Source organism: Podarcis erhardii, assembly GCF_964252035.2.
Source record: "Podarcis erhardii genome assembly, chromosome: 2".
Taxonomy (NCBI): domain Eukaryota; kingdom Metazoa; phylum Chordata; class Lepidosauria; order Squamata; family Lacertidae; genus Podarcis; species Podarcis erhardii.
In genome coordinates this window covers 614191-635959 of record NC_138498.1, presented here as the reverse complement: position 1 = coordinate 635959, position 21769 = coordinate 614191, and the positions used below count along the sequence as shown (strand labels likewise).

Below are 21769 nucleotides of genomic sequence, written 5' to 3'. Positions count from 1 at the left end.
CTCTTACACATACACATGTGCGCGCGCACACACACACACACGAGTGTGTACACCCCACCTACCTCGGGATCTCCTCTAGCTGCGCATGATTTCCAGCTGTTTGGTTTCTGGGGCAAGATGTTGCCCTGGCTTCCATTACAAAAGGGGGGAGTACTTCACAGGCCTTGCAGAACTATTCACTTAACAAAAGGAAGGGTTTGATCATTTTAGTTGTCCTTTTCTGCAGGTCCCAGTCTGGAGGCAGGGAAGACCCTGAGGACATTCAGCCACAAGGCAGTCCAGTTGGGTGGCATCAACAAACAGAAGAAGAAATACTTCGTCAGAAAAGAGGTCACAGATTTGTCTGAAATGTGTATATGCTAATTGCAAATTGGGAAATAATTAACAGGAAAAAAATTTCACCCATATGTGCCTGATCCAGGTGCTGTCTTCTTGTGTTGTGCTGTCCAGGTGTTGGCTTCTTTATCTTTAATGTGGAGCACGTAGCCTTTCAAACAGAGGATATTTCCAAAGAGAGAGCTGTCCTCTGAAACCCCTTCCGAGAGAGGACTGTGAGGAGGACACAGGGCCTCCCCAAACACCAACCAATGCTTGGTTGGTTGGTTCGTTGGTGTGTGTGTGTGTGTGTGTGTGTGTGTGTGTGTGTGTATCGCCCTTCATCTGTAGATCTCAGGGCGGCTCAGCACATAAAAATACAATATAAAAAAACAAAATGCATAAAACAAGAACAAAAAAACTGTACAAACCAATATCCCCTCCCACAACCACATCTAAAAGTGTTTTAAGATGTTAATCAGCCCAAGACCTGATGGAAGGGGAATGTTTTCGCCTGATACCTAAAGGTGTACAATGAAGGCTCCAGACAAACCTCCCTGGGGAGAGCATTCCTCCAATGGGAGGCACACAAAGAAGGGCCTCAGAAGATGATCTTGGGGTCCGGGTAGGCTTGGCAATGAGATAGGCTTTTCCTCTGGGATCTTGGGCAGACAGGTACCATGTGAGGCATTCCTTCAGATACTGGGACACCTGGAGTCTGCATTCAGAGGCAGCAGCTGCATCTGACCTAAAAGACTGAGGATGGTGCAAAAGTTGTTGTTGTTAGCAGCTATATTTTTACAGATGTCTACTGAGGTCCATAAAAAGCAACTGTCCCAAAAAGGAATGATTGTGAAAATAAGAAATAGTTTGGGGGGCAAAAATTTTGCCTTGCTCAGGGCACCATATTACCAAAGTCCACCTCTTACTGGAGCCCTTTTGGGGTGATGGCAGCAGAGAGACGGGCAATACTACTTATGGGAAACACCATTTAGCAAGATGAGCACCACACCCCATAGTGGCCTTTGACTGGACTTAAGCGTCCAGGGATCATTTACCTTTTTTTTTAAACTACTTATGGAATGCTCTGCTAGGAAAGCTGCTGCATGCAGGTGGGGGTTCCAAAATCCCACAGTCATTTCCACAGATTTGGCAACAGCTCCGCTTACAAATCTGGCACCTTTCCTTCCAGGCGAATGAGCCTGGCAAACTCTAATATGGAGCCAGAGCTGACAATAAGGCCTGGCATTCCCAGGAACAGGATTGTCAGATCCCGTGGGTTGATGGGTTTCTGCAGAAGCCATCGCCTGTCATTTCTGCCACAGATTTAGAAAACGCCCTTGGCTGTTGTTTGCTTCAGCGAAAACAAGTTGAGAGTGTGCTGAAGAGCAGATTTGGAGAGGATCAAGTTAGACATCCTTTTCAACCAGCTGTTTGTGGTCGCTCCTTGCTCTATCATTTATTTTAAAAAAAGAACTTGCAAAGCTGCAATTCTGGCTTTGCTTAGGCAGCAGGTTTCAGATCGTTAGCAACAAGGGCCCTGGAGATGCACTGGCTTCACAGACAACACTTTCAGAACAAATTTACCTTTCTCCGTACGCGTCAGATTAATGAATGCCGTTGACTTGTTTCTTGCTGCCGAGCAAAGGAGAGTGGCTGTTTGTCACAGGGAGACACAGGGCTGCTGGAAGGCAAAAATCCATTTCAGAAATAAAAATGCAAAAGACGATTTGAAAGCAGAATGAAATCCTTCTCGCAAGAGCTGAAGGATTGGCTTCTATTAGGCAGAGAAAAGAAAGTCTTTTAATCAAGGATACTTACAAGGATACTACAAAATAAAATGAATTATTATGAATGGCATCATTCAGATGTATGAGAGACCAGCAAGCATTCAGTGTGTTTCTGTGGCACAAGGGTCAGATGAACGGCACATTAAGAGTTTCAGTGCTGAGTTCCTACCTGTAGCTGAAAACCCAAAGAGATAAAACAAAAAAATTTCCTTCCAGTAGCACCTTAAAGACCAACTAAGTCAGTTCTTGGTATGAGCTTTCGTGTGCATGCACACTTCTGCATGCACACGAAAGCTCATACCAAGAACTGACTTAGTTGGTCTTTAAGGTGCTACTGGAAGGAATTTTTTTTGTTTTGACTATGGCAGACCAACACGGCTACCTATCTGCAAAGAGATAAAGTTTGAGTTGCAGCAAGACTGATGGGACCAGAATTGAAGTGAAGCCCTTGAGCACAGTCAAAGCGGTCCTCCGGGGGCAGAGTCAAGTCAGCTGAGGAGTCCTTCAAAGGAAGACTGGAACAAGGATGGAGGCAGGCAGATGAGGGAGATGGCAAACAACTACAGAGCATGTGAGAAGGGAGAACGAGGAGGAACCAAAACAAGCCAAGCCAGAGTCTGGCTGTGGCTGAAGCAAAGGGAAAACTGGACTTGAACCCTTTATAACCAAGCCAAGTTGTGAGGGATCAGTGGAGTTGCCTGGGGCAAGGGGGCCACCCCAGGAGCTGGGAGGATAATACCCATCCTTTACTCTGCAGCCTTGAGTAGGTCATCAGAAGATGCATCAGTTCATAGACCAGGGGGGCTCAAAGATCACGTTCCAGCTGAGTAGATTTTATCCCTGGAGATAAAATCCACATGGATATGTCTAGAAGCAGCCACTTTTCTTCTTGTGGCCTCCCCACCCACCCCAGGACAAGACTGGTGCCAGGGCTGAGGCACAAAGTGCCCTACACTGGAAGACCCTCCTGGGGGCTGTTGGTGGTGGGATCTGCAGCAGCATCCCATTTGGCTGGGGGGCTTTAAGCCGCCTGCCAGTTTCATGGCTCCCAATGCCTTTGACATAGCATTGCTTCAAGGTGGTGTTCTTTTAATGATGGTGGCTATTCTTTTAATGTTCCACAATGCTCTGGAGCGAATCTACATCAAGGGCATTGTAGGGAATTAAAATGGCAGGTGGCTTATAGACCCAGCCTCCCGGTGCCAGCTGCGGATGCAGCCATGGCTTGGAAGCCCCGGCAGCTGCCCAAAGGGTGCTGACTCTGCTCCTTTTGCTGCCTGTTCTCTCCACAGCTGAGCACATCTAAAGCACATCTCCCTACTCACATGATCTTGTGAATAGTAGTTTGTTAAGGGTTCTGGAAAGTTTGGCTCTGGGAGGGGTAAGCCGCAGCTCCCAGGATTCTTGGGAGGGGGAAAATGTGCTTTAAATGCATGGTGTAAACATCCGAGGGCCCAGCTAGGAGAAATAGAAGCATCGAGGGAAAGAGGCTGAGTGGTGCAAGCAGCTGGTGGAGGGAGAGTTGCATGCCCCCATGTGAGCAGTGATAATGTTGCTTTTTCACACAAGCTGCAACAGCTAGGCAACCACAAACGGCCTAGACTGCTTATACTATAGTTAGAGCAGCTTGTGGCTAAGATGCTCGTTAATAGGACAGCTTGTGGCTGGAATATGATTTATTCATAGGCCTCAGTAGATACGAAAGTCGCTTACGCTTCTAACACCCCCTTTGCTCTTTTACATGGATTTGCAGGGGCTTCTTTGCCTTGCATTACCCGCAGACATGCTTTGGGCCTAAGCAAAGGAGGGGTCTGGCTCTTTCCACCATGGGGGCCAGCGCTGCAGATTTGCCTGGAGGGCTGTTCTGCAGGAGACAACTTTGAAGGCGGTGAGTGGCGTCCGCAGCTGAGCCGAGCCAAGCGAGCATCTCAGTGTTCCATCATGCATTTGGGGAGGGAGGGAGACATATTTAGCCCTCTGGCCACCGGATGCAACACATGGCCTGTTGTTTTTCTTTTACAGACATTAAGCAGAAAGGCACGCTAAATGACTTTTTAGGGCTCTGCAGGCGTCCGACACTAAAGCTGATAGAGAGGGGGAGGGAAAGGCGGCTTTTGCAGACATAATTCTTGCAAAAGCGAAAAGGCATGTGGAGTCTGGTGCCTCATATTGTTTCTTTTCTCCCTCCCAACAAAATGGGAAGCCTCCACCCCACTGGATCTCAGCCATGGTCTGAGTGGTTTGAAGCTATGTGGGTCGAAGGGAGCCTGTTTGGGGAGGGCCGTATCCACCTAATTTTTGTTTGACAATTGACAATAGCAAATGGAGCCAGAGAAAATGAACTCTCAATTGAAAAGAACTGTCCCGCATGTTACAATTTCACAAACACCACACTTCACCTCAAGGTGACTGCTGAGTCTCCACACAAAGCCATGGATCATGGGCTTCCTCATTTGAGCTGTCCAACATGGGCTTAAGGGATGCAGTTACATCCACACCATCCATCCAAGAATGCTGGGAAGCAAAGTTTGTTAGGAATGCCAGGAACTGTAGTTCTGTGAGGAGTAAATTGCATTTCCCAGTCTCCAGTCTCCAAGGAAGGCGGCAGAAGTAGGAGCAAGCGCTGCATTCCTTGGAGGCTGGATCTGCTGACCCTGTGGATCCTGCTGCCTGAGGCAGCCGCCTCACTTTGCTTCCTGGGTGGCTTTGCCCCTCGATTCTCCTGACTGCACCAAATGGCTCTGAATTCCTTGCCGCACAAGCCAGCTGCAAAGGAAACAAACAAACTGAAGGCTGCTTGCAGTGAGCTGTTTAGCCCTGAACCTTGAACAATGGCAAAGGGCTTGTTGCCAGAAGCATTTGTTTGGATATAGTCATAAAAGGACTGAGGATTATCTTGCCCAAGGCTGATATATCAAAGGTGGAGAGGAGGAGGAAGAATCTGTGTGCAAACTGCAGTATTCCCCTCCCCTGGTCTTGGAAATGCCCAATTTGTTGTACATGGCGCGTAATCCAGATGGACTTTGGGTGCTTCCATTCCATCATAATGCTCCCGATACATTATTTTCTTTTGTGCTGATTTTCTTTTGTGCAAAGTGATTTTGTTCCACTTCACCCCACACTTCCTGATTCAGTGCTGTTCCCTTTGCCCTCTCACAAACTCTGTCTGCACAGTCATTCTTGAAAAGGCTAGAGCTGAGTGATGCAGGATTGGTATGTGGTCTCTGACCAAGTTCTTCTTTTTAATCTGACTTTCAAGTTTTGTGGAAATCCATATTGTGATGATTCATGCAGCATTGATCCTGGATCTTCTGTTCCGCCTCAAATGTCAAGAAGTACCAAAACCTCCCGGTTGCTCCAAATAACCCAGTTGCAGCAGCTACTACTGCCAGCTAGAGCCATTCTTTGCACAAAACCAAGAACTTGCTGACTTGCCTGCCCCCCCCCCCCAGCCACAGACCCAGAGCATGTTTGCTCAGAGGAGTTTGAGATGCTGCTTTCCCCACCAAAGTGTAAATAATTGCTCCCTTCGTATGCACCATTATTAAAGGTACAGGAGCCCTCTTCTCTAATAATAATAATAATAAAATTTTATTTATAATTGTATTTTATTTATACTGCTTATCGCTCCTGTATTGCAGGAATGGGGAAATCTGTGGTCCTCCATCTGTTGCCTGACCAAAGGCTCCCCACCTCTGCCTCTGGGGCTACAGCTTCTTTCTTTGGGAAGCGAACCCCATGTGATACTTTTTTTTAAAAAAAAAATTATTACTTTTTAAAAAGGAAAAAGAGAAAGAGAAGAACAAAAAAAAAAAAGAACAAGAACAAGAAAAATAAAACAATACAATACAATATATAAACCATACAAAACACAACCTCAACACATCACCCAACACAATGAACTAAACTAAACAAAACAAAAACAATTTAAAAACATACATCATACCTTTTCCATATTCTAACTTTCATTCCCTTATATCATCAACCTCCTCTCACCTCCCTCTTTGTATTCCACTTCCATTAATTGTTTTAGCAATTCCTTTCCATCTTTCTCCATTTTCTATCATATAAATATCTTAACATATTTTTAATCTTATTTCCATTAAAATTAGTATACTTATTTAAGCTTAACTCCTTATAGCATTTCTACTAAGGCCATAAAAATTCATTCCAACATTTTCCTGTCACTCATTAATTTTACAATATTTCTATATATAGACTTTAAATATTCCAATCTTCTTCCACCATCTCCTCTCCCCGGTCTCGGGCTCTGACAGACACTTCCGTCCACTCCATACAGTCCATCAACCTGGAGATCTTATGTCCGAGGCTCTTAACTCTTTTCCACATCCCTTCTGCAGTTCTTCTTCATATTCTTTAATGCTAAAGAGCAGATCTTGAGGAAACTCCAATCCAATGACACCTCCACTCCCTCTCGACAGGTCAACCAAATTTCCACAATTAAAGCTAGGATCCATAAAGTATTTCAGGGCATATTTCAAAATTCCTCCAACTCCAAAGGCCCCCCGAGCTCCAATCTCCTCCTGACCCAAGTCCATATTCCAAAAGTCAGTTAATCCCTGCATAGAGGGATCTTTCCAACTTTCCTTTTCCAGTCCAGGTCAGGCTCCGATCTTCAGAGTCTGACTTTTTCTAGTTTCAATCATAAAGGGCCTCAACTTATAGTCTTCGGTTTGCCTCTGTAAGACTAAGGCTCCCCCTTGTATTGCTTAGGTTCGACAACAGCAACTTTCTCCTCCTTTTCAGCAATTTGTTCTGCTAAAATAGATTCCTGTGTCAAATCCTGAATAATTTCTGTATTGGTGCTTACTTTTGGTCCCAAAATGTCAGTTTTAGTAATCATAACATCCAATTTTTTATGAAGCTGTTCCAGCAAATAGTTTATCTTGCAAAATGCATTTACTAAGGCTTCTCCTGTCGACATTCTCGAATGTCCAAGGTCAGTCTCTAGTTCCCACACTTCTTATCAAGCAGCTGGAGATTTCCCAGCTCCACTCTTGTAACAGTTTCAAAAGTTCCCTCTAGAGGGAAACAGTCTCCACTTGTATCAATCCTTTCAAAGAAAGTTCAAAAAGTAAAGTTGGTTTCAATTTTCAGTTACTTTTCCTCCCTTTTAAACGCAGAAGCGGACAATGGAAACAATATATTTCTCTTATTCAACCGACTGTCAACATCCATTCTCTTCGCTGTCAATGAACTCTCCCAAAACATCAACCACTGTCAGTCCGTTCCCAGGTTCAGAGCAGTGGCAATTTAATTCTAATCACTCTCTCCTTCAGGATACACTGTCCAAAATCCCCCCCTCTTCTCCTGCTTCCAAGGGGGGTCTAATAATTTCAATCGATGGAAGTTTAATCCTTTACATAAGACTTTCCAAGACCTTAACTTGTAAGCTCTTTGCTTCAGTCTATTTACAAAAGGGGAAGGCGGACTTCCTGTTTTGAACCTTCCCCGTTCGATGTCAAATTAAGGTATTTAAAGATCCAATTTTCCGTACTACTCACGGGTTGTTGTTTAAAGTCCAATTGTCCACAGGAAAAAGTCAGCGCTCTCCGGCAGCAGCAATGCGGCTTCACTCCGTGAAAGAAGCAGTCGATTCAAAGCACCGCGCCACTCACCCCACGTCGCTCCGGATCCCCAAAACAGGGTTTCCCCGCGAGAAGGGGAGGCGCAAAGGGTGCCAGCCGAATCCCAAGTTCACAGGTTTCTTCCGCCTGTGATTTCAGTGGGTCTCCGCCTTCGCCGTGGCGGTTCAGACCCTACTTTTCACAGAGCAAGTTCCTCCCGTTCGGAGGAGCTCCGCCATTGCCGGAGGCGCTAACCCGGAAGTGCCCCCATCTGATACTTTAAAGAGGGACCTGAGGATGCTGTGCCTCTAAGCAAGTGAAGAGTACCCAAATATCGGGGGTCGGGGGTCTGCTGTGGCCGTATTGTCCCTGGCTTCTGTATCTTTTAAGTTGTGCAGTGACTGCAGTCTTTTAAAAATACAGTTAAAATTGGCATTTTCCACACTGCTACAGCAGGGGAAGAAACCAGTTGACATTTTTTTCCTCGCAGCCAAGTTTGATTCAGGAAAAACTCAGAATGGATATTTATTTGACCTGGCTCCCTAGAAACACACAGCAAGGTTGGGAGGAGGCAGACTGCCCCAAACACGAATCAAAATATTAAAAGGTGCCTACTTCCACATGTGCGCACTGTGACCAAAAACTTAACACCTCCATCACCCAATCCGAGAGATGGGGGAATGACCAGTGCAAAATGAGAACATTTCCCTCTGAAAGGAAGGGGTGGGCGGGCACACCTTGAACAACTAGAAGTTTGTTATAAAATCAAGCAAAGTTATGTTACGACTCTTGCAAAGCAATAATTCATTTAAGTGCTTATCCAACACTTCCCCCCCCTCTCTCTCTCTCTCTCTCACACACACACACACTTTCCCTCAGGGAAAACTGCTCTTTAACAGTTAGAGAAAACACCCTGGATTGCCACATGTTCCCAGAGGAGCCCTCAGTTAAGCTGCTATAGGACTACTTCCTGAGAGGCCTAACTCCTCATCCAGCAGCTTTAATTTGCCCAAAAGTTGTGAGGGTAACTTCACCATGCCTCTCCTCTAAGGTAGGCCATAGTTTTACTTTCAGGAGTGTCAGGTGAGTGGGGGAAGAATGCTTCACAAGTATGTGTGCCCCAGTATGGAAGAGTTTACAGCCTTGAAATAACGGAGTTAAAATGAAAAAGCAAACCCTGTACATTAATCTAACTTTCTTAATCAGGGAGTGCAGGCACATAAGCCCAAACAAAGCATGACGTGTGAGATGAACATGTTTTTCTTGTACAAAAAACAGCCCAGTTTGGATTTAGTTTTTTTTTAAAATGATATTTTATTAAATTTTAACAAAAAAAGAAATTACAAGACAATAAACAATAAAAAGCACAAAAAATACAAAATCCCAAAATTTAACATAAAAATAAAAAGAAAAAGAAAAAATAAAAATCCCTCTTTTTAGTTTCTTACCATTCATTTGCTTATTTTCCTGACTTCCTCACACCTCCCTTTTTTGTATTCCATTTCAAAATTTGGTTCAGCAAATTCATACCCTCTTAATTTACCCTTAATTGATTTATCCTCACGTATTATAGCTCCAAATTTTCGTCTACTATCAATCCATTCTTACAAATTCTTATTTTACCTTATTACTAAAACCGCTTCATTTCATTTCATTATCATTAACATTAAAAAAAATTTCAATTCAATTTAGCGTTAGTTTCTTTAGCCTTGTCTTGCCTTCAAAGCAATAAAATTTCAAAATTTAAACCATATTTAAACTTAACTCCTTCAAACCTTTCTGCTAAAGCCAATTAATCCTTTCCAGCACATTCTAATATTTCATTAGTATTACACTAATTCCAAAAATAAAAAGATATATAAAAAGAAAATCTCATTCTAGTTTTATCCAACGTCCCTTCTTCCTGGTTTCGGGTAGTGTCAGTCCTTTCACCATTATATCCTGTCCATCAATCTGGTGTTCTAATATCTGAGGCTCTCAGGTCCCTTCTATGCCCCCTCTGCAGGTTTTCTTGTTCCTGTTTGTACTTGCACACATCCTTGTCCCTTGTTGGGTTCTTACGTAGTTTCTTCCCTTTCTCCTTGGGGAGTGAGTCTCCGGGGAATTCCTTACAGTAGTATTCTCCATTTTCTTTCGTCAGATTGTCCCATTCCCCGCTAATCCACTCCCCTATATTTAATTTATAATCCAAAAGGTAGTTGTTCCAGGAATATTCATCAACTTGTTTCACAGTCGCACCAGAGCTAGGAATTTCCTTAACTCCAGAGTCTTGCAAATATTCTCCAAGTTCAATCTTCCAATGTTGCACCTTTTGATCGTGCGGGATTTTGAGTCTCTGTAGCTTTTGAGGTGCAATCGCCACCTCTTCCACCTTCATCTGCCCTTGGACTTGCCTTTTAACTTCGTTTCCTGTTAGCTCATATTTGCTGGCTGCAGCAGATATAAAATCCAACTTTTCATTCATCAAAGTCACTTTCTCATCCAGCTGCTGCAGCACAGCATTTATTTTGCCAAGGGCAGAAAGTAAAACTTCCTCCCTATTCATTTCTGTTCAAGGTCGAATAGCTGGTCCCACGGTCAATTTTTCACAGCTGTTGTATCTTCCCTGTGAATTACAGCAAACACACTGACATGCTCCCTCTAGAGGACACAGTTTCTATTTAACGTCTATCTTTAAAATGTATCCAACAAGGGGAAATTTACTTTCAATTTTCAGGTACTTTGTTTCCTTACAGAACAATACAGACAAGCAGAAAGCAGCATTAGAATTATTTTGTTTCTCTTTTATTTCTATCTGTCAAAAGTGTTCCGTTTTCAATTAATGGACAACTCCAACAATTTCTGTTCTGACATCCCGTCCCCGGGTTTGGGACGATGGAAGCTTATATTCTTTCACTCTCTCTGCAGGATTAAGAGGTCAAAATTTCTTCCCCCCTTTTCTCCTGCTGTCCAGGGGGGTTTTGATGGTTATAAATGCAGGAAATTTCAATCTTGGAATCAATTTTCCAGGCTATTTAGCTCGCAAGATCTTTGCTTCAGTCTATTTACAAAAAGCGGAAGGCGGACTTCCTGTTTACACCTTCCCGCTTCAGTGCCAAATTCAAGTTTGTTCTTTTGATCAAAGGAGCAATTCCTTTGATCTCCCGATCTTTCAATTATCCTACTCACGGGTTGTTGTTTAAAAGTCGAATTGTCACAGGAAAGAGGACAGAGCTCTCCGGCATCGGCTGTGCAGCTTCACTCCGCAGAAGTAGCGATTGACTCTCAGCACCGCGCCAAACACCCCATCCCGCTCCGGAGCCCTTTGCAGGGTTCCTTAGTCGATCGGGGGGGCCGCAAAAGGTGCCCGCCGAGTCCCACGGTCGCAGGCTTCACCCGCCTGCAGTTTTTGAGAGGGTCCCCGCTTCGCTGTAGCAGTAGGACCCGATTTCTGTGGGGCTTCTCCCTCTAAGTTAGAGGGAATCCGCCATTGCCGGTGGCGCCGCCTCCGGAAGTCCAGCCCAGTTTGGATTTAGGACCCACCCTGGTGCAAAGCAGGATTTAGCCTTTCTCTGGCACCAATTCCTCAAGGCACCTCACTTCAAGCTGCAATTGACCCCTGAGGAGAAATGATACAGGCACTTCCTTGCTGAACTGACTATACAAATGGGCAGGGGAAGAAGAAAGGGCATTCCCCGAAGATAAAGTTGCTTCTCCATGTCTTTCCTTTAAGTGTCTAAGAAACATACCAGGAGGACCTCATATGATCCTAACACCCCAGAGGACAGGATCACACTTCAAAATGACCTGGACAGATTAGAGAACTGAGCCAAAACAAACAAGATGAATTTTAACAGGGAGAAATGTAAAGTATTGCACTTGGGCAAAAAAAAATGAGAGGCACAAATACAAGATGGGTGACACCTGGCTTGAGAGCAGTACATGTGAAAAGGATCTAGGAGTCTTGGTTGACCACAAACTTGACATGAGCCAACAGTGTGACGCGGCAGCTAAAAAAGCCAATGCAATTCTGGGCTGCATCAATAGGAGTATTGCATCTAGATCAAGGGAAGTAATAGTGCCACTGTATTCTGCTCTGGTCAGACCTCACCTGGAGTACTGTGTCCAGTTCTGGGCACCACAGTTCAAGAAGGACACTGACAAACTGGAACGGGTCCAGAGGAGGGTAACCAAAATGGTCAAAGGCCTGGAAACGATGCCTTATGAAGAACGGCTAAGGGAGCTGGGCATGTTTAGCCTGGAGAAGAGGAGGTTAAGGGGTGATATGATAGCCATGTTCAAATATATAAAAGGATGTCACATAGAGGAGGGAGAAAGGTTGTTTTCTGCTGCTCCAGAGAAGCGGACACGGAGCAATGGTTCCAAACTACAAGAAAGAAGATTCCACCTAAACATTAGGAAGAACTTCCTGACAGTAAGAGCTGTTCGACAGTTGGATTTGCTGCCAAGGAGTGTGGTGGAGTCTCCTTCTTTGGAGGTCTTTAAGCAGAGGCTTGACAACCATATGTCAGGAGTGCTCTGATGGTGTTTCCTGCTTGGCAGGGGGTTGGACTCGATGGCCCTTGTGGTCTCTTCCAACTCTATGATTCTATGATTCTATGATCCTGATCCATGCCCTTCCCTTCTGGTGCCTTTAACCCTGGGCTGCATATCAGTAGGAACTGCCAAACAGTCTTAAGTTTTGTCTTAAGGTTGGTTGGAGAGGCCCAAACAGCTGCTCTCCTCTCCCACCCCTGAACTGGCACTCAAGGCAACGGTGTCCTTTGCCCTGTTGGTGGCTGAGGCTCAACCAGGGTTAACCATGATAAATTCAGGTATTAACATTACATACAGGTTTAGCAGAGAATTTAAGAGATTGGGAGTCTAAGCAATCACAGGACTCTTCTACTTCCCCTCTTTTAATATTATATATAACTGCTAGGAAGGAATTTGTAACATTATCTTGATCCAACGTGAAGCCAGTTAAGTCTGAAACATGGAGATGGCCTGGGAGACACCCTGACAGAATGGAAAATATATGCACACACCCCACCCTCTGACTTTAGAGTTCTTGTCAGTCTGGGGCAGCTCCAGTTCAAGAAATAATTTTTAAGTCTACAGCCCTCTCTCCGGTGGTAAATGTGTGGTGGTCAACATAACAAAGTTTGGAGGACTTCCGGGTTGATGCGATCGGTGTAATGGCGGATTCCCTCCGAGCTCCGGAGGGAATCGGCTCCTCTGAGGACGGGTCTTGCCGCGCCGGCGACGCGGGGACCCTTAGAAACCACAGGTGCGGATACCTGTGGACCTGGTGACTCGGTGGGCACCTTAAGCGCCCCCCTTGACAGTCGAAGAGCCTTTTTAAAGGCTGCGGAGAAGGTACGGGGGGTGGCGTGGTGCTGAGAGTAAACCGCTACCTCAGTGGAGTGAAGCCGCAAGCCATTCACCGGAGAGCGTCAACTTTCTACCTGAAAATTCGATCGGATACAAACACCCCGTGAGTAGAAGAAAATTTGGACTTTTAAAAAAATCGTTATTTTTAAATCGGGCAAACGGGGGGATGTGCTAAAGGGAAGTCCACACCCCCCCTTCATACAGGCAATTGGAAGCAAGGAGCGAAAATCTAAGATCGGAAAAAAGATTTTATGTTTACGGAAACTGGTAAGAGACTTTAATAACTTTTAAGAACAAGTTTTATCTTGTCAAGTTGTGCTGGAGGGAAGAGACGAACTTTGGAAACTTTTGTGACCCCCCCCTTGGACCTGGGAGCGTCCTGCACCAATCTAGCCTTAAGGAATCGGAGTTTGACAGCTGTCAACTGAGCTGTCAAACAGCTGAACAAAGAACAAAACTGTATTACTATATATCTCTTTGGTTTAAAGGTGTTACATATAAACAGACGTGATTTGAAACAAAGTAAATAAACAATAGGGTAAAGGATTGCTGGCGTAGAACTTTGAACAATGGCAATCCCCCTAGGGGAAACCAGTGACACTACAATGGCTGCAGAAGGAAAATTACTAGCACAAATAGAGAGAGCCTCTTTTCTCGTGGGAATCTTACAAGAACAATACACGACCTTGATTTTTAAAACAAACAATCTTGCTGATGGAACTAGAGACTTGTTCTTGAGAGACTCTGTAGCTCAACCAAATATGACATCTTTGGAGGGGGTGAAGGAGGAAGTCGGAGAAGAGAAAGTGTGGAAACCTATGTTGCCAGAGAACAAAGAAACCTTTTGGATTACAAAGTATGAAGACATGAGACTGAGGAGAAAAGTGAAGGAGGAAGCCCTTGGAAACTGTAGAATTATGAAAATTAAAGGAGTAAAGAAATATAACTGGGACTTCCTCCTCTTTTCTGGCCTTTATTATCTGCAACCTGGAGGACTTTTGGTAGAACCCTGGCAACAAGTTTTCTCAATTAGGCTTGAACTGGGAGAAGAGGAAGTAACTGTAACAGACACCCTTCGAGACCTGGAAACCAGCAAAAAGGAATATCAACAGAAAAACCGGAGAGAGACTGAAATAGACTTGAGGGCTGGAGATGTGAGGAATCCTGGCTAGGAATTTTATGGAAGGATAACTACCTGGGAAGGGACAGATACCCGGGCAGGGAGGGAGGGGGGAAAACAGATTCTTGAAAAACTTTATGATTTTTGGTTATTGTAAATTGGATTTATACTTTAATATAAAAAAGGGGAGATTGGTATATAAATTTTGATTGATCTTAGAAAAAAGGATTTATTGCATATAAGAAGATAGGGTAATAATATGGGGTTTAATAAGATGAACTAAGTTGGAGAATAATGAGATTAAGTTTAGAGAGAGGAATAAGAACTTGCTGAATTAAATGGGGGAAGTGGGATGTATGTGGGGGGGTGGGGGGAAGTCATATGTGTTGTGTGTTGTTAAAAAATTTGAAAACCCAATAAAAATTTATTAAAAAAAAACAACAACATAACAAAGTTTGTTCAAAGTTGAAGGAAATCCATGCTATCTTGGCCAAGACATTGAGGGGAGCAACCAATGCCCCAATATTTACTACTTGTTGATTTACATTTCTAGCCTGCTATATCCTTCAGGAAACTGCAGAAATTATTGAGACATCTCTTTATTAGCTGCAGTCTGCAAACCTCTTGCAGGGATCTTAGCAAACTGTCTCTTAACAATATCTGGGGTGACCTTTCCTAAATCCCAAAATGGTTTTAGACCTTCTAGGACAGGCATCCCCAACCTGCGCCCCTCCAGATGTTTTGGCCTACAACTCCCATGATTCCTAGCTAACAGCACCAGTGGTGATTGGTAGTCCAAAAATCTGGAGGGCCAAAGGTTGGGGATGCCTGTTCTAGGGGGCAGTGGGCATGATATTCACTGCTCGACAGCTTCAAGAAAAATGCAGCTAGCAAAACCAACCCCTGTATATGGCGTTTATTGACCTTACTAAGGCCTTTGACACTGTAAATCGTAATGCCCTGTGGACTGTTCTTCTGAAAATCGACTGCCCAGATATATTTGTGAACTCCCTTTGGCTCCTCCATGATAATATGACAGCAACTATTGCGGATAACACTTGCTCTCAAAGTGAACCATTCACAGTGGAATTGGGCATTAAACAGGGATGTGTTATCGCCTTTCATTGCCATGATCCTACACATTGTCGAAGCGAAACTTCCCACCAGGGTAGAAATCATGTATCAAACAGATGGAAAGTTCTTTAATCTGAGTAGGCTGAAAGCAAAGAGTAAAGTTACTGTAACTTCTGTCATAGAGCTTCAATATGCTGATGACAACATAGTGTGTGCACACTCAGAGGATGACCTCCAAACCATCCTAAATATCTTCGCAGAAGCTTACAAAAAGCTTGGCCTGTTGCTCAAAATCCAAAAAACCAAAATGACACTGCAAAGCTTTGCTTCCTGAGAATCTGTTCTCTTTTGTAAAAAAAAAAAAAAAGAGAGAGAGAGAACAAAAACAGTTTGTAGCTCTGAAGACTCCCTGAAAGCTCAGAAGCAAGAGCAATACCCCCTGAAAGCTCAGAAGCAAGAGAGGTAGCTGTTACAAGATTTCCAAAGCTCAGGCAGTGGGGCTCCACTGCCCCCTCGGTATGAACAGCAGCAGTAGAATAAATAATGCACAAAAGTAAGAAATAAAAATAATAGAAGTATGCAAAGTAAGAGAAGTTATGAAACTTTGCTTAATTTGCAAAGTTTATATAGGTCACGGAACTCACCTTTCTCAATATTTTGGTATCTTTAAACCTGCCGAATATAGCCCTGCATGTGGCAGTCTGGTCTGGTTGAGCCCCCCATCATGTAGTCTCAGTGTAATGTCAACACCTTTTCAAACCATACCCAGCCCAGGTGGAAAAACCACCCCTGAACCACCCTGGATTTTACTTGAACAGTCATGCCCTGCCCCCAAACACCCCAAATGTGTTTTATCCCCAATACGACCCCTGGAAAAACAGCCACCCCATGCTGGCAAACGACTCCCCTGGGACCTCAAGCAACATCCTGCTATGCCTTAGGCTCTGCCCTTGACTCTTCTTCCCATCAAATGCTCCTGGCTGCCCCATGGAAGTCGCCCTTCAGCATCAGCCCCATTTCGAGAGACTGCACCAATGGCTTTGTAGCTTTCAGCAACCCAGCAGCTCCGCACTGGCTCCTCGCCTCCATTGCAAAGGCATTGCAAAGCAAGAAATGCAACAGTTAAATCTGGAGGGGGCATCATCCCTCCTAGGTTTCTGTGAGATACACCCAGGGCTGTTTCTTCCCCAGTTCTCAAGTGTACTCTTAGGTGAACAGCAGTTTTTCCTGCTTTTGCAAAGTTAGGGTCTAGTTATTCCAAATTGTTCCTGGAACTGGAATTCAAGCCCTTTGTCTGGTTTGCTTCCTAAAAAAATAAAACAAAAACATTTAAGGCTCAAGATTCAGTCCTGCTTCCTCCCAATGCATCCACAGGCTCTCCCTCCAGTGGGTTTTCCAGCCCTGCAGGACAGCAGTCTTGGCTCCCATTCTGAGTCTGGAACTTGGAGACAATCCTGGCAGTCTCTGGAGTGATCTCAAAGTGCTTGCGCTGCCCTCGAGTGTCTGGCGAGTTGCTGCAGCTGTTTGTACCTTGCTCCAGGAGACGGCTTCCTGCCTCTGAGCCAGCCATGGTAGCAGCCAGCAGGGGCAGACTGGACACTATGGGGGTGACAGTGCGAGGGTGCTTCACAGGCATCCGGCTGAAGCGCCCCCTGGTCTGTGGGCTGACATTGGCAGCTTCAGGGTCAAGTATAGCGTCATTCTGTTTGGTGCCATCACTGCTGTTCAACTCTGAGTGAGGAGAAGAGACATTATGGAGAATTAGGGAAGCAGACAACCTATTGAATGTATCATCCCAGGAAGCAACAAATCTTAACTTGAAAGATTTCCCAAATCTAAGGAGTTAGATATCTTATGGCTAAAAATAAAGGAGGAGTTCAAACAGAGTGAAATACATATGGAGAAAAAGCTAGGAGATATGCATGAGTTGATAGACAAGAAAATAGAGGGAGTAGTAGGAGAACTGTCTAGTAAAATTAAAGACTTAACAGTTCGATCAAAGACTATGGAAGAAACAAACAAAAAAATACAAAAAGAAATGAAAGAACAAAGGAAGGAGACAGGATAAAAGATGAAATAGGAGAACTGAATAGAAATCAAGATCAAGTTCTGGATAATTTAGCGATGATTGAAATGAAACAGAAACAGCTAAACCTAATGTTTAGAGGAGTAGGAGAAGAAGCAAATGAGAACATTAAAGAAAAAATGACTAAAGAACTAGCGAAATGGTTGGAATTGAAAGAGGTCGCATATACGATGGAAAATGCTTTTAGAATAAAAATGAGGTCTAAACAAGTAAAATCAAAAAAAGTTCCAGGAGACTGTTTAGTCATATTCAATTCGATAGAGATGAAAAATACAATATTAAGAACAAGCTATCAAAAGAAATTAATAATTGAAGGCAGACCAATTATCATTTTTAAAGAAATACCAACCAGACTCCTACACAAAAGAGAAGGTTACAAACAGCTAGTAAGTGTTCTGAAAAAAAAAGGCATACAACATAGATGGGAGTTCCCAGAAGGGATCTCCTTCTATAAAGATAAAAGATTCAGGATTACCGAGACCCAAGAAGTGAAGAAATTTCTGTGGAGATATGAGAAAGATCTTGGAAAAGTAGAGGAGAGATATGGAGGAAGAAATGGAGATGTACAGGAGAGAAGAAGAAAAAGAGAGAAAGGAAAAGAACAGGAAGATAAAGGAAGGGAAGAAGAAGTAGAAGAAGAGGAAGAAGAAGAGGGAGTAGTGGAAGAAGAAGAGGAAGAAGAGGAAGAGGATACAGAAAACAAAACCACTCAAATTTAAATTATTAGTTGTTTGTAGATTGGAAAGTAACCATAATAATGAATCTGAAAATTTTGTCATGGAATGTGAACGGTTTGAATGAAAAAACCAAAAGGAATAAAATTGTGAATGCCCTGAAAAGAAAGAATCTTGATTTATTCTGTATACAGGAGACACATGACCAAAAAGCATAAACATATTTTGATAAACAAAAAACTGGGGGTTGAGTTTATAAATTCTATTGCGGGGAAAAAAAAGAGGGGTAGCGATATATGTCAAAGAAAAACGGGAACCCAAATTAATCTGTAAAGATGATGAAGGAAGGATTTTGGGGGTACAAATTAATTTCCAGGGTGAAAAATTTAACGTGATAAACATATATGCCCCGAATCTGAACAAATTGGATTTTTTTAAGAAACTGGAACAAATATTGCTAGAGTTAGAGCGTAAAAAGACGATATTATTGGGAGATTTTAATGGAGTGCCGGCACCAGAAATATAGATAGACAATCAGAAAAGAAAAAACGTAACCAAGGGAAACTGCCAAGATCCTTTAATAACCTGGAGGAAAATTTAGATTTAATAGACATCTGGAGATACAAACACCCAATAGAGAAGCAATTCACCTTCTTTTCAGAACCACATAAGAGTTGGGGCAGAATTGATCAAATCTGGGTCTCAAGAGAACTAACATTAAGAACTCTGAAATGTGAAATCCAACCTAGAACTCTCTCTGATCATAATTCGATAGTTTTTGAAATAAAAGGTGTATCACAGGGCGGGTTCAGGTGGAGAATGAATGAATATCTACTGGAGAGTGAAGAAGTTATTGAAAAGGCCAAAGTCACCTTAAAAGACTATTTCAGTTTGAATCTTAATAAAGAAACAAGCATAGATGTAGTCTGGGATGCCAGCAAGGCAGTCCTAAGAGGTTTTCTCATCCAGCAAAACAGTTATAAGAGGAAAGTAAGAGAACAAAAGAAAGAGGAAATCCTCAGTCAGTTAAGAGAATGTGAGAAAAAATTAACAACAAATCCGAAAGACGAATAAAACATACAAATAATAAAAATATTACAAACACAGTATTCAATGCTAACAAGTCAAGAAGTTGAATGGAAAATTAAGTCAATGAAACAAAAATACTTCGAATCAGCTAACAAAACAGGTAAATTATTAGCTTGGCAATTGCGAAGAAGGGAAAAACAAAATGTGATAAATAAGATAAAAATAGAGGAGCAACTGATAGAAGACCCAAAAGAAATAAAGGAAAACTTCCCCAAATTTTATGAGAAATTGTATAAAAAGGAAGATGAAGAGATAACCCGAATAGAAAAATATTTAGAAGACTACAGCGGGAAAACTATAACAGAGGAAGAAAGAACTCAATTAAATAAACCCATAAAAGCAGAAGAGATCCAGGATGCGATAAAGAAGAAGAATCCAGGGAAAGCCCCAAGACAGGATGGATTGTCAGCTTAAACTAAATATAAAAAATTATAGGCCTATATCATTATTAAATAACGATTACAAAATCTTTGCAGAGGTGATGGCAAGCAGACTTAAAAAATGTCTAGTAAATTTAATACATAAAGATCAAGCAGGATTCCTCCCAAATAGGTTACTCAAAGATAATGTAAGGCATATCATAAACATCATTGAATATCTGGAGTGTAAGAATGAAATACCTGCAGCGCTGATTTTCATCGATGCTGAGAAGGCATTTGATAATGTTTCATGGCAGTTCCTACTAAAAAGCATGGAGAAAGCAGGGCTAGAGGGCGAATTCATGGAAGGAATAAAAACGATTTATTCGAACCAATCTGCTAAATTGATTATAAACAACAATTTAACAAATTCATTCAAAATTGAAAAAAGAACAAGACAGGGATGCCCTCTATCCCCGCTTTTATTCATTATGGTATTGGAGGTAATCACAAACAAAATAAGAGTAACACCAGAGATTCGAGGGATCAAAGTAGGAACGAAAGAATACAAACTAAAAGCGTACGCAGATGATTTGATGTTATCCTTAGAAGAGCCGCAAAAAAGTGTTAGTAAGGCTTTGGAAATACTAAAAGAGTATGGTAAACTATCCGGTTTTAAGTTAAATAAATTAAAGACAAAAATGTTGACCAAAAATTTGGGAAAAGATGAAAGAGAAAAATTAGAGATACAGAATGGAATCAAGGTGGTTAAAAAAATAAAATATTTGGGAATTTGGCTAACTACAAAAAACATAAACTTAATTCAGGACAATTATTTTACAACATGTAAGGAAATTTAAAAAGATCTAGATACGTGGGACACAGTAAAACTTTCGTGGTCGGGAAGGATGGCGGCAATAAAAATGAACATACTCCCAAAAATGTTATTTTTATTCCAAAACATTCCAGTGATTAGAGGTTCCACAATGTTTAAAGATTGGCAAAAAACTCTTTCGAAATTTATATGGCAAGGGAAAAGACCGAGAATTAGATCCAAATTACTCACAGATCGGAAAGAAAGAGGGGGATTCTCGGTGCCAAACCTGAAATTATATTTCGAAGCCTCCTGCATTTGCTGGATCAAAGACTGGATTAATTTGGAAAACACTGACCTGCTAGACCTAGAAGGCTTCAACAACAGATTCGGTTGGCATGCCTGTTTGTGGCTAAATAAAGAAAAGGTACATAAAGGTTTTTCAAACCATATTATCAGAGGGCCACTATATGAAGTTTGGGAGAAAAATAAAAAACTTTTGGAATGGAAAACACCCTGGTGGCTATCACCAATTGACATCCTAACCACCAAAAAAGCAAACATGGAAGGAGAAAGACTGACTTATGAAGACCTACTGATAAGATCAGAAAGCGGCTGGAAATTGAGAACATATGAGGAGTTGAAAGATAAATTAACAGGCTGGCTGCAATTTCATCAAATAAATGCAGTATGGAAGGAAGATAAAAAAGTAGGGATAAATGAGAAAAAATCTAAATTTCAGATAGAAATAATTGAAGGTAAAACCAAGTTATTATCTAAAATGTATAACATATTATTAGAATGGGACACTAAAGATGAAGAAATAAAGGAGGTCATGACAAAATGGGCAATGGACTTGGGATACAATATAGAATATGATAAGTGGTTGAAATTATGGAGCAGTGGAATGAAATTCACGGCATGCATTACGCTTAGAGAAAATTTGGAAAAAATGATGTATAGGTGGTACATCACACCGGCAAAACTAGGGAAAATGTACAAAACAGGAAATAAGGCTTGCTGGAAGTGTAAAATCAAAGAAGGCAATTTCTACCATATGTGGTGGACCTGCGAAGAAATGAAGAAGTTCTGGGAACTTGTTTATAATGAGTTAAAAAAATTATTTAAATACACTTTCCCTAAAAGACCAGAAGCCTTCTTACTAGGAATAATTGGGGACGAAATTAAAAAAGAAGATAAGACACTATTCCAATACGCAACAGTAGCAGCTAGAATATTAATAGCACAAAAGTGGAAAAGCCCAAACACCCCAAGTATCAGAGATTGGCAAACAAAATTATTTGAATATGTTGAACTAGCAAAAATGACGCAAAAAAATAGAAACCAAAAAAATACAAAGTTTATTAGTGACTGTAATAAATTTATGGTATACATTGAAGGAAACTATAGAAACTTAAAAACTACAGTAGGTTTGATATAAATCTTACGATGCGCAAACCATTAACAATTAAAGCTGCAGAAAAAAG

At 42.2% G+C, this 21769-nt stretch overlaps 2 protein-coding genes across 6 annotated transcripts in view; both read right to left on the bottom strand.

Moving 5' to 3' along the window:
* Positions 1–1309, bottom strand: part of LPAR2 (lysophosphatidic acid receptor 2) — an 81356-nt gene extending 80047 nt beyond the window's left edge. Inside the window, exon 1 of the mRNA XM_081851795.1 lies at positions 63–1309. The gene's annotated coding sequence lies outside the window, so the exon portion shown is untranslated. The remainder of the gene's footprint in view (positions 1–62) is intronic.
* A 14554-nt stretch (positions 1310–15863) lies between these two features.
* The window catches only part of GMIP (GEM interacting protein), a 91545-nt gene continuing 85639 nt past the window's right edge, over positions 15864–21769 (bottom strand). For all 5 annotated transcript variants that reach the window (XM_081851688.1, XM_081851689.1, XM_081851691.1 and 2 more), the window contains one exon: positions 15864–16991. In XM_081851688.1, the coding sequence (XP_081707814.1) occupies positions 16597–16991 (395 nt within the window). In that variant the 3' untranslated portion in view covers positions 15864–16596. The remainder of the gene's footprint in view (positions 16992–21769) is intronic.